This window comes from Clupea harengus, chromosome 9 (genome assembly GCF_900700415.2).
Source record: "Clupea harengus chromosome 9, Ch_v2.0.2, whole genome shotgun sequence".
NCBI classification, from domain to species: Eukaryota; Metazoa; Chordata; class Actinopteri; order Clupeiformes; family Clupeidae; genus Clupea; species Clupea harengus.
The window spans coordinates 4,210,764-4,223,263 of record NC_045160.1 but is presented as its reverse complement, the minus strand read 5'-3'; the positions used below and the strand labels follow the sequence as shown (position 1 = coordinate 4,223,263).

Below are 12,500 nucleotides of genomic sequence, written 5' to 3'. Positions count from 1 at the left end.
TGATTGCAAAACTGCCACATAGACACTCACACTCTCACACTCTCGCTCTCTCTCTATCTCTCTCTCTCACACACACACACACACACACACACACCTCTAGAAGCACTTTCTGCTCCAGGTTCTTGTAAGTGCGGTGCAGCAGCTCCTTGGTGCCTAGTACTCCATACCACATCATGTTCTTAGTGCGACTCCTGCACACACATACACACACAAGCAGCTTAATACATACTTTATACATACAAACAAACACAAAGAGAGAGAGAGAGCGAGAGAGAGAGAGAGAGAAAGAGAGAGATAGAGAGAGTGAGAGAGAGATAGAGAGAGTGAGAGAGATAGAGAGATTGCTGATAGGCCTCCTCTCTCTGCACTACGAGGGAGCTCAGCTGGGATCAGCTGTGAGAGCTCCTCCGCCTCTTTGCCTCTCTCACCGGCACTTCTCTGGGTGCTCGTCCCTCTTGTTGTTGAAGTCCAGGGAGATCTTGGCGTCCAGCCCGATCCCAAAGTAGTTGTTCATCACACACTTCTCGGTGTAACAGTCCCTGAGAGAGGAGGGGAAGATATAAACACACCGTGGCCAACATCAGCACAGAGACAGAACCTGGAAGAGGTCAGAGAGGAGAACGCATTTTACTGGAAACGGTGAAGGAGGAGCGAGAAAAGACGAAGACGAAGACGAGTGGAACGTGAGGAACGTTAACGGAAGAGGAGGAGAGCGAGAGAACAGCAGAGACACTGAGTAATCGAGGTGGTGAGACAGAGATATTCGCGAGAGGAGAGATACAAAAGAAAAGGCAAAGAAGGGGGGGAAAGAGTGAGGAAAGGAATAGAGTGAGAGAGTAAATGGAGGAGGAGGGGCGGTGGAGGTGAGAAGAAGACAACAGGCCAAACAGTGAAGTGAGTGATGAGATACGGAGGACAGAGAGAGGTGAAGAAGTGAAGAGGTAAAAGGCGAATGAATGACAAGTCTGAGGTAGAGCATTGCATCCAGACAGGCATTTGAACACTCACAGGTTCTCAGGGTCACAGTTGAATGGGTCAGCGTTGACCAGCAATCTGCTGATGACTGAGCTACTGGACAGAGACCCCGACATCCCTGCCCTGAGACCTGCAAACACACACACACACACACACACACACACACACACACATATATTAATATGTTGCGACCATATAAGGGATAAATAAAAGAAGGCACCCTGCTAAACACTGCTCTTACTTGGGTAGAGGAACTTTGTGTTGAGCATCGGCATGTTGTCCCTACTTCCTGTCTGGGCAGGAAGTGATGCAGAGCTCCCTAGAGACAAGCCTCCCTTACTAATGAGTTTCTCACATGGCGTCTTAGCAACTGTAGAAGAGAGACACAAACACATATATTTTAACACTAGTACAAACTTCACGACAGTACAATTAATAAAAAAAAACCTCATAAGAGACATCATGTCACGCCACATCAGCTTGTGACGCATCATAGAGAACAAAAACTAGTTAATCAAGTTCTGAGGTAAATAAAGTACAAAGAGAGAGAGAGTACACAGTCGTTTTTTTGTGTAAACACTTTCCAACCAGGTGTGTATTGGCGACTTTATTTTTAGCAGTCAGCGCTGCTCCCAGCGTGCCTGACAGGAAGTCGCACACAATGCACAAGTCTGTTTATGATTCTACAGTGCAGTGACCTATTTGACTTTGAAGGTGCTGACCCAGTTAGCCACGACTCATGAAGACCACTGCCTAAGATGAACTGAAGTATGTGTGTGAGCAGGAGAGGAATATACCACGTCTCTCCCTCTCCTTCTTGACAAGTGATGTTATGCGCTATAGTATAACCTATGGCCAATGCCTTTACCTCAGAGAACGTTAGCTTAGCAGCCTAGTGCAAAAAAACTCTCTCTGAACACTACACTGGGGTTAAATGGATGGGCTAACATGTTGTGCAAGTGTAAAAGTTGAAACCCTCAACTGGATATAGAGAGGATGATGTCCAGTGGGACGGGAGAGAGTTTGGGGCTCCGGAGCCTGACAGGTGGCGTGCGGCACGGACCCACCTCTGCGGGGGGGGGGCCTCCTGTTGCCCCCGCTGTGGGACGACTGCAGAGAGACCTTATCCTCTTCCTCCTCTTCCTCCTCCTCGTCCGGCCCCAGAGCAAAGACCTCCTGCGTCTGAGCGTTCTGCTCATCCACGGCTGAGACGGAGAAAGAGAGAGAGAGAGTGGACGTAAGAAGGAGGACAAAACAGAGAGAGAAAAAAGAAAAACCATATTAAGAGGTGTGCACAAAGTCTCTCAAAAAGGGACATGTTTAAACAGCTGCTTTCATTTCCGTGTGTGCGCGTGTATGTGTGTGTGTGTGTGTGTGTCTCACCTTTCTCCGTGTGCTCTATGATCTGCCTGATGGCCTTCTTCAGGCTGTTGGCTCGGAGCATCAGCTGCTCGCGGGGCTTAAAGATGGCGCTGGTGCTGCGGGGGGAGCAGGTGGCGATGGCAGTGGTGGCGGCGGACGGGGGCACGGGTGCGGGAGCGGGCGTGGCCACGGGGGGCACCAGTAGGCCCTCGCCCTCCTCCTGCTCCTCCGCGATGGTGGGGGGAGGCGTGGGCATGACGCTGGACGCCTGGGCCTCCTCGCTCAGCGTCTTCAGCAGGGAGTCCAGCTTCTCCTTCAGCACTCCACACTGGAACCATGGAAGCGTGGAATTAGGGTGTCAGTCAAGAGCTAACGAGACATTCTATCTATTACTTTTATTTTACAATTGTAAGACAGTGTCAGACTAGAATGCTAATGTGAGAGTGTTTATGTGTGTGTGTGTGTGTGTGTGTGTGTGTGTGTGTGTGTGTGTGTGTGTGTGTGTGTGTGTGTGTGTGTGTGTGTGTGTGTGTGTGTGTGTGTTTGTGTCTACCTTCTTAGCCATGGCCTCTGACTCCTCGGAGCTCTCTGTGTTCTTCTCGTAGGCCTTCCCCACTCTGGCTACAAAGTCCTTGACCGTCTCGCACAGAACCCTACACCACACACACACACACACACACACACACACACACACACACACAAGTACACACACGGACAAACGCACAAACAATACTTGTATGATGAGTAACACACACAGATGCCAAGTCAAGACTAAAACATACAGCACATATACAAGCAATATCAGTGAAAGAATGAAAGACCAAATAACACAAGAAAAAAAGGAAAAAGTCATATATATGAATAAAAGAAATAACACTTAAAAGCCAAAAAGCAGCTAAGACAAATAGAAAGCAAGCAAAATCTAAAAGTAATAAACTTTGAACACTTGACCAAAACCCTTGACTAAAAGAACAAATACAAGTCTAGCCTCAGACTGAACTAAAAGCAGATAAAAGAATGCATCACCCAGTTAGAACCCAGGAAATGCCAGTTCATAAAAGTAAGTTTTTAGTCTGGTTTTAAAAGTGTCCAGCAGGCAGCAACTCTAACATAAAATTGGAGAGTGTTCCATAATTTGGGAACAATGACAGTAAAAGTTCAACCCTTTGATTTAAAAGGTAAAAACCAGTAAAAGCTCATCGGAGGACCTTAAAACCCATGATAGATACTTTAGTAATTGTTCTTAGCTGGTGAAATGAACAACCACATTTTTCTGCCTGTCACACATGGCTCCGTTGTGTCTGACTGCGGAAAGCGGCTAACTCACTTGGCGGAGGAGATGACCACGGAGTGCTGATCTGAGGACAGTATCTTAGACAGGTGTGCCGCCACAGAATCCTCATAGGTCAGGATCTGCTGCACCTGCACATCAACACAGGGAAGTCAATTATGGAGACACCAAACGCATATAATTACATTTCTGAATTTGAAAAATATATGTTTATCCATCTGTCCATTCATCCCTCCAATAATTGATTTAAGCTTCCCTCACAATGATTTAGTTTGAGAACATAAGTGCTGTAGGTGTGTTAGTGCCAGAGACAGACCCTCTCTTCTGACTAACCCTTAACCCAACTCCCCTGTCTGATATGAAGCCAAAAGAGGGAGCGTTATGTAACATCGTTCACCTGTACCTCTGAGTCATCGCTACAGTCCTCGGTCACCGTGGAGCTGGAGTGTTGCCGTGGGAACTTTGTCTCATACACCATGATGCTCCACCTGTGCGTCGAAACAAAAACTACTTACAAAACAAAATACAGACGAGGCAAAAACAAATGTCTCCTTGAAGACCGTGCCGACATGACAGAACTGCCGCCTAAAGACATTGAATGACTGTACTCATGCCTGCAGAAGGCTGAAGGCTGAATGCCTGTGTCACTTGTCCCATTAGCTGGAGCGCAGTGGAGCCCAGGGCCCTTCAAGCTGACAAGATGTCCTCCTCCATCCTCATCAGCATGCATCATTTGTTATCTGTCCTGACAGGCACCCTCCCCCTGCCCTTTCCTGTCTTCACAGGTGGGCCTTCTCCTCTGTCATAACTGTCAAAAGGCTACGGGTTCTGTTTTGTGTTGACCTTCCAGTTCATTCCCCCACTGTGTTCTGTCAGGTGACCCCGGCTCCATCCCGCTCACCTGTCCAGCATCTTGGTGCTGGCCCGCTCCAGTTTCTCCAGGATCTGTGGCAGCTGCGCGTCGTCGTCGCAGGCCGACCCCCAGCCCAGCACGCGCGCCAGGTCGTTCCCTGTGCCCAGCGGCAGCACACCCAGCTGGCACTGCAAGACACACACACACACACACACACCACCCAAGTTTTTAACCACCGGCGTGAATAATCACATAAACCTCCTGCCGCCCACGCTTTCAAACACCCGCATGAAGAATGAGTTCGCTGGTGGCGCACACCACGCTCAGACACACACTCACCACCCAGCCTTTCAAACACCTGTGTGAAAGATGGCTTCACTCAAGCTCTGCTTACACACACACACACACACACGCGCGCGCGGCACGAAGGCCTGGCGAAGGGGCACTCTGTAAACAGTTAGTCCTATCAGCCTGTAGGGGGCAGTAGGGGCCTAGCCAGAGGAGAGAGAGACTCCCTCAGCTTCATTGGGCAGGCAAGCCTAAAGATGAGCCTAACACCCTTCATAGACCTACAACCCATACAATATATGAGGCTCAACTCAAAATGACACTGTTCTAAGTCCTAGAAAGGGTTCTCATGAGAGGAATGGGGTTCCAGGAGTTGAAAATCCTTCATCTGAGTGCACAGCCTGAAGGGGATTCTTTCATGACGGCCAGCTGAGTGACTTTTTTTTCTGTTGCTGAATCGGAGTGTCGCTTTGTGTGGACTAGAGTAGTGTGTGACTGAGGGAAGTACATGAGCTGTTTTAGTTCCTGTGTGTGTGTGTGTGTGTGTGTGTGTGTGTGTGTTTGTGTGCACATGCATGCACATGTGTGTGTGTGTGTGTGTGTGTGTGTGCGTGCGTGCGGGCGGGCGGCTAGCTCACCTGCTTGTGGAGGGTGAGTGTGTCAATCTCTGAGAGCACCCAGCCCACACTGCCATCACCTCCACATACCAGGATCCGGAAGGTGTCGAACTTCTGGAACAGTCGCAGGCTAGGAAACAGAGAGAAAGAGAAAGAGACATACAGACACAGAGAAAGAGATTGAGAGAGAGAGAAAGATTGAGGGAGTGAGACAAAAAGCGAAAAAAAGTCAATGACCTACATTCAGATACGCAACACTATCTGTCCCTCTTGTAAAATGCATGAAAATTCTTCCACTTCAGCCAGACATGGTCGCCCCCGCCTCAGTGCCTTTCATGCAGGGCCAGCTCAAACAGCGCTGTGTGAGGACGGGCGGCATGACAATGCACTGGGGCTGCGGCGAGGGCCCCCGCCTTGGACGGGGCGCGAGTTGTTTTTGGAGCGCAGAGACGCCGAAGCGAGAGTCCCCACCACGCAGTACAGCCGGTGGTCAGCCAGAGATGCTGATAGGTGCTGTTTGTGCAATTCAGCTCTTTCGAAAGATCGCTCAGCTCAGCCACACAGACCACAGAGTATGTGTGATTGTGTGTGTGTGTGTGTGTGTGTGTGTGTGTGTGTGTGTGTGTGTGTGTGTGTGTGTGTGTGTGTGTGTGTGTGTATGTGTGTGTGCAAACACCTCTTCATCTACCCTCTGTATATCTTCTGTGAAAGAACGTTTTCTTTTGACAGCATATGCATTTCAATGTATGATATGAGTGTGCCAAATATGTGCTCTGGGAGAACTGTATTTTCAGATACCTTTGTGTGTGTGTGTGTCTCTCTGTGTGTGTCTGGGCCTGTGTGTGTACTAGTGTGAGTGATGTGAATATGTTTCAGTACAAATGTATGTTGGCACTACGAGTATTTGTATCTGTGCCTTACACGCATGTGCTTGTGTGTGTGTGTGTGTGTGTGTGTGTGTGTCTGTGTATGTGTGTGTGTGTGTGTGTGTGTGTGTACGTGTATGTGTGTGTGTGTGTGTGTGTGTGTGTGTCTGTGTGTCTGTGTGTGTGTGTGTGTCTCACCCGAGGTGCGGTCCCCCGTTCATGAGGTCGAACACCTGCGCCGGGTTGAGCAGTTGCTTGAAGCGGCGCAGGAACTTGACGCCCTGGTTGTCTCCGCTCTTGGAGTTGACAAAGACCAGCAGCGGACTGGTGCACGAGGGGGGGCACGTGGCCTTCCAGAAGCCTGGCGGCGGGGAGGAGGGCAGGATATGACATCATCACTTCAAAAGGTCAAACAATTCCTCAGGGTTCTCCTGTTCTAGTTCATAGGCACTTTCTCACGCTTAAGTCTAGAATGCTTACCATCCCATTGCTTCTAGTCTACGACTGCATTCATCTACACTGTGTAACTGTATGACGTCATGTGTAGCTTCTCCACTGCTTGTTTAAGCACGGGGCAAATAGAACGCAGTTCCTTTACTGGAAGGTTCTGCAAGGACAGTGGGGTGAGGTGGTGTTTACTGTGTGCTCTGCACGCGGTGGTGCTCACCGTCTGAGTCGATGCTGTTGAGGGCCGTCGGGGGGATGACCGACACTTTACACTGACCAAGAGGACACTTAGTGGAGAGCTGCTCCTTACAAGTCGTGTGGACCTGTTAGAGGAACACACACACACACACACACGCCCGCCCACACACACACACACACACACACACACACACACACACACACACATTGTACACATGCTTGTAAAATGAGAACTGATTCTCAGTATTTATCAGTACTCCCTTGACAAACACACCCATGCACACACACTCCAACTCCAAAGTACACACACACACACACACACACACACACACACACACACACACACACACACACACACACACACACACACACACACACACACACACACACACACTCACCATGGCTTTGCACCAGAGGCAGCGCCAGTCCTGTAGTCTCAGGACGCTGCCACAGGTCTTATCACACACTGTGCACTTTGCACTGACCGGCAGGTTACCCTCCAGCCACTGGTGGGGCATAGAAATCTGTGGAGAGAGAAGGAAAGCAAAAAGAAAGAGAGAGCGGGAAGTAGGAAGCCAAAGCAAGAAAAAAAGAGGAAAGAACAATGAGTGAGAGGTATTGAAAAAAAGACCATAAGGAATAAGGAAGAGAGGGCACAAAAAGGAACCACAGAATGAGAAATGAGAGAACACCGCAAACATCTCCACTGAATCTCATCTCAACTCTCTCTCTCTCTCTCTCTCTCTCTCTCCCTCCCTCAGCTTCTCTGCGCTGGGGCCAGTGATCCCACTGAAGAAAAGGCCCCCTTTTCAGTTCTGCTGTTTACAGCAGGAAGCAGACACACACACATCCTGACCACACACACACTACGGGCCTGAACAATAAACCCACGCAGAGAGCTGTGCAGGGCTCGTTACACTCAAGAGAGCTAACCAGGCCAACAGATGCTAACAGATGCTACTCCCTCCAGCCTCATGCGCTCCCTCTCACAGAGGCCATATAAGGCCAAAGACTGAGGGTGGAGTAATGAGCCACAGGACAGCACAAGGATGGACTGACTTCAACTGAGCTGTAAAATCACACAAAGATTTGTGATAGATCAATGGATGTTCCAAAAGGAGCGCACCCAGAGACAGGTGCTGGATGAAGGTGCTACAACAGCAGTAGACACACACTTGGGGGTGTTACCATGGAGACATATATTAACTGAGGGTGTTGCTATGGGCACAGGTGCTTTCTGAAGGTGCTACTACAAAAGAGAGGTGCTCCTTGGAGCTGTTACCAGAGAGATGTGTGCTTATTGAAGGTGTTGCTATGGAGACAGGTGCTTTCTTGAAGGCTTTTCTGAAATTGGGCGAGGCTACAGTGTGAAGTGGTTCGGGTGGAGTTCAGTTCCTGCGTATACAGAGCTGAGAGCAGCTCTGTGGCTCCTTGTGGAAGTGGTGGTTATCTCCACACCTTCGCTGATAAGGTGATAGCTATACACTGACTGAGCTATACACACAGAACTCTTGCCTTCCTTGTGATGGACAGGGTTGGGCCTTAGTGACAGATTCAACATACAATGGCAGGAGGTTCCAACTGAACCCGCTGAAGACCGCCAGGGTTCTGCTGAAGTCTGATCAGCCTACAGTATATCTGATCCAGATAATCCAGGCCCTCAGGTGTCTCTCAGCATTAGACACAGGAGAGCTCCATTAGGGATCCCACAGAAACCTGCATGAAAGCCCATCTCCAGCATCTCCACAATGACACCACTCCCTGCAGCCTCCATTTTGGCTCATAATATGCCATTAATTCCATCAATGTCCAGAACGGCAGGCATGGCTAGTTGAATTGTGCTTGTTTTCCACATTTCTACTGTGTTTCAACGCATCTTTAGTGTTGTTATAATTAGTATGGTCATGATTGGTTTGTCAGTCGTGCTCACCCCGTCCTCGTCCTCGATTATGTCCTTGCCAATGGAGGCTAATGTGGTCCACTTGCAGTTGTTGGTGGCACGTACGGCACATCGTTTATGGGCTTTAAACTTGCACACTGGATAGATCAGAATACAAGAGGCAAGGGTTGAGTAAGCCAAGAGACACCCAAGCTAACACACACACACACACACACACACACACACACACACACACACACACACACACACAGACAGACAGACAGACAAACCACAAATTCAAGTGACAGGTGCACTAAAAGGTGACGAAACACAGTACTAGGAATCCTATGTCTGTGTGTTCGTGTGTCTTCACGAGTGTCTTTGCGTGAATGAGAGTGCAAGTAATCCACACTTCCTCCGACTGGGTATATAAGGTGACCCAGCCATTGACCGGTGGCGCAGTGTGAGATTTCACCATGTCACCGATAGTGTGTGTAACATTTCACAAGACTGCTGAAAGGCAAACACACACCTCTGTCACCCTGATCCGGACGACGCACTTGGCAATGATATAACGCTCCGCTTACACAGAGAGAGAAAGAGACGAAACAAGACAGGATGATGGAGAGACAGAAAGAGAGAGGTAGAGAAGAACAACAATACCAAAGGACACGAGGGACAAAAGAAGAAAGAACAGTGAGAGACAGAAAGAAGGGGAAATAGGGAGAGGCAGACCAAAAAATAGAAATAAAGAGAGGAGCAAAAAAGAGAGAGAGAGAAAGAGAGAGAGAAGCCAGAGTCCTGTGCAAGAGGAGTTACAGTAAAAACTGTAGGGGAAAGTGATATACAGAGTGAGAACGAAACAGGGGCAGAAGAAGGGGACAGGGAGAAAGAGAGAGAGAGAGAGGAGGGCAAAGAGAAAGAGAGAGAGAGAGAGAAAGGCAAAGAGAAAGAGTAAGAGAGAGAGAGAGAGAGAGAGAGAGGAGGGCAAAGAGAAAGAGAAAGAGAGAGAGAGAGAGGAGGGTGAGGAGAAAGAGAAAGAGAGAGAGAGAGAGAGAGGAGGGCAAAGAGAAAGAGAAAGAGAAAGAGAAAGAGAAAGAGAAAGAGAAAGAGAAAGAGAAAGAGAGAGAGATGGGCCGTTTGGAGAGCATGGACAGACTTCTCATTCATTAGCCTTCCACTGAACAAACAGAAGTTTATTCATGGGGACTTTAAGTCTTTAAGGCTATAAATAGAACTTAGTGTTTGTTCTTCTCTCTCCCATGGGGTTGACTTGAGCTGAGTCTGTGTGTGTGTGTGTGTGTGTGTGTGTGTGAGTGTGTGTTCCCTTCTCTCACGCTGGCCACAGCATTCTTTGGCATGCTCGGCGGGGAATGATGACATCAGCACCCAGACAGGAAATTTCTGCAGTCCCCTTCGGCTGGGGGGGGCCTTACTGAGGAATGGGGGGGATGCTTATTTTTGGGATTGCTCGTTAATCTCCTCTGTGGAATGTGTGTGTTTGTGTGTGTGTGCGTATCTGAAAGAGAGAGGAGAAAAAAGAGAGAAATAGAGAGGGAGAACCAGAGTGCTCGTGGAAAAAAAGACGTTAGCGGGGGCAGAAAACTTGAGAAGTTTGAGAAGGGGAAAAGCGAGGGTGATTTCTACGTGTGTGAATGGACATGAATAAGTAGCCTCATGTGAGGGTGTGTGTGAGTCAGTAACCGAATGAGTGTGTGTCCTTTTCCATCCAAGCAAGAGCCGCTACAGATTAGCCACCTTCATGTTTCAACATCAAACACACACACACACACACACACACACACACACACACACACGCACACACCAATCACACCATTTTCACATAACTCAAGTCACACTGTAGCTCTTTTCGGCTAAGATCTCTTCCTGAGGACAAATACTTTGTGTGAGTTTATTCCGTGCACACCTGCTTTCGTGAGGACATGGCTTAAGGGGACACTTAAGGAGACATCACGTTTAGTGGACATCGTGACAACTTACCTTCACAGGACAGTCCGTGTGAGGTGACTCCGGACAGCGCTTCCCTGCAGACGTTACAGTATGTGGGCCTGGCGTGGGAACAGGCATACCAGTTGTGCATCCCGGAGAAGTGGTCCATGCTGTACTGGGTGGTCTGTGGAAAGAAGAGAAGGAGACAGAGGGATGAGACAGGATGGAGGTGACAGAGAGAGAGAGAGAGGAAGATGGGAAGAGAGGGACGCCCCTGACTAAGATAAGGGGGATGCTGTGGAGCGCAAACCTCAGCGAGACGTGGAAAACACGCAAGGACTCATGCCAGTTAATCTAGCTATGAACTATCCCATCTGTAGTTAGGGAGCTATCTCCAGTTTAGGAAACCATCGCTGGCAGGTCCTAGGGTGTGTTCATATGAACTAATTAGCTGGTTAAAGTTAAACGTATGTATTTGGGGGCCAAGCAGGGAAGCTGCACACGCACCCTGAGGTCTTCTACCTTTTCTTATTATAATTTTATAAGTAAATTGAGGAGACTGTAACATCAGCTAAATAACTCGCTATTATTTCATGCAAAAGGAACTCTGCCAATTAAATTAGGTCGATAGATTAACGAGTCGACTTTACTGCTTTGCTCGCATTCCCACCCAATGCGGTAGACGAGAGACAAGTCAGACATAGGCAGCTTGAGAGTGGGAAAAAAAGAGAGGGAGAGGGAGAGAGAGATGGACAGAGAGCAACGAGGAGAGCAAATGAAAAGAGAAAGAAACGAGGGAGGAGAATGTTAGGGAATACAAGAGGAAAGAGAGAAGATGAAAAGAGAGACCAGGGAAAGAGAGAGAGGAAAGAAGAGTGACCTCATGGTGACCCCTGACCTCAAAGTGCTCCCGGTTCTGGACACTCTTGAGAGCCGCCATCCAGTCCTCCATCTCCTTCCTGTTTTCAGCACAGAGGATCAGACGCCTGCACGGCGTAATGATCTACAGAGAGAGAGAGAGAGAGAGAGAGAGAGACGCAGAGGTTACACACTGATATGTGACGATGAAGGTAATGATGTGCAATCGTAGGTGTGAGAGAAATGAAGAGTTGAAGAGTGACACAGAACGACTGTTACCAAATGTGTGTCCACTAGGGAAGCAACGGCACAATGGGCCCACCGTCCGGTATGTATCAAAAAAAAAAAGTTGGGCCACGGTAACGGTATGGTTTCAGTATCTTTATATTTCAGTATCTTTATATTTAAGAAAAATATATATATCAACCTTCAGACAACACACGATTTCTTTTCCCTTTCAACAATTAACATTTTCTATTCAGAAAAATGGCAGCATGAACAACCCATTACATTTTGGAGCGGATCTGACTCTTTATTCTCACTCTTCCTAACCTTGCGAGATGTGGCCTTGGCCTTGGCGGAGGTCTGCGCTCTCCTAGAGCCCTTGAAGTTTATTTATTTATTTATTTATGTATTATTTATATTTGTCACAAATTTTAGTTGGAAGGCGACAGTGAGACAGTTGTGTTTTCGCTTACGAGAGAACATTCAAACTGTTTTCACTCGAGTAGGCACCAGTGGCAAAGCAACGCGTGCAGTCTCTACTTTACCGTTTTCGTACCCACGTCATCTTATTGAATGCTGAATTTAAAATGTAAGACGTGGTGCCTCTCCATATTTGCTTCTCTCTGTCTCTGTAGCGTTCACCATTGAGATCAATTCGTTTTTTCCCCTCTTTTCTCCAGCTATTTGCATA

At 48.3% G+C, this 12,500-nt stretch overlaps 1 protein-coding gene across 6 annotated transcripts in view; it reads right to left on the bottom strand.

The window, feature by feature from the left end:
- Positions 1–12,500, bottom strand: part of LOC105909302 (diacylglycerol kinase delta) — a 33,046-nt gene that overhangs the window by 6,465 nt on the left and 14,081 nt on the right. For 5 of the 6 annotated variants that reach the window (XM_042708666.1, XM_042708668.1, XM_042708667.1 and 2 more), the window contains 17 exons: positions 11,625–11,729; positions 10,778–10,910; positions 8,828–8,934; positions 7,296–7,421; positions 6,920–7,022; positions 6,451–6,613; positions 5,408–5,516; positions 4,530–4,669; positions 4,026–4,116; positions 3,665–3,759; positions 2,891–2,990; positions 2,359–2,665; positions 2,043–2,180; positions 1,217–1,345; positions 1,009–1,105; positions 429–539; positions 95–191 (listed from right to left, as the gene is read on the bottom strand). In XM_042708666.1, the coding sequence (XP_042564600.1) occupies positions 95–191; positions 429–539; positions 1,009–1,105; positions 1,217–1,345; positions 2,043–2,180; positions 2,359–2,665; positions 2,891–2,990; positions 3,665–3,759; positions 4,026–4,116; positions 4,530–4,669; positions 5,408–5,516; positions 6,451–6,613; positions 6,920–7,022; positions 7,296–7,421; positions 8,828–8,934; positions 10,778–10,910; positions 11,625–11,729 (2,151 nt within the window). The remainder of the gene's footprint in view (positions 1–94; positions 192–428; positions 540–1,008; positions 1,106–1,216; positions 1,346–2,042; positions 2,181–2,358; positions 2,666–2,890; positions 2,991–3,664; positions 3,760–4,025; positions 4,117–4,529; positions 4,670–5,407; positions 5,517–6,450; positions 6,614–6,919; positions 7,023–7,295; positions 7,422–8,827; positions 8,935–10,777; positions 10,911–11,624; positions 11,730–12,500) is intronic. The other variant, XM_031573119.2, reaches the window with a different exon arrangement.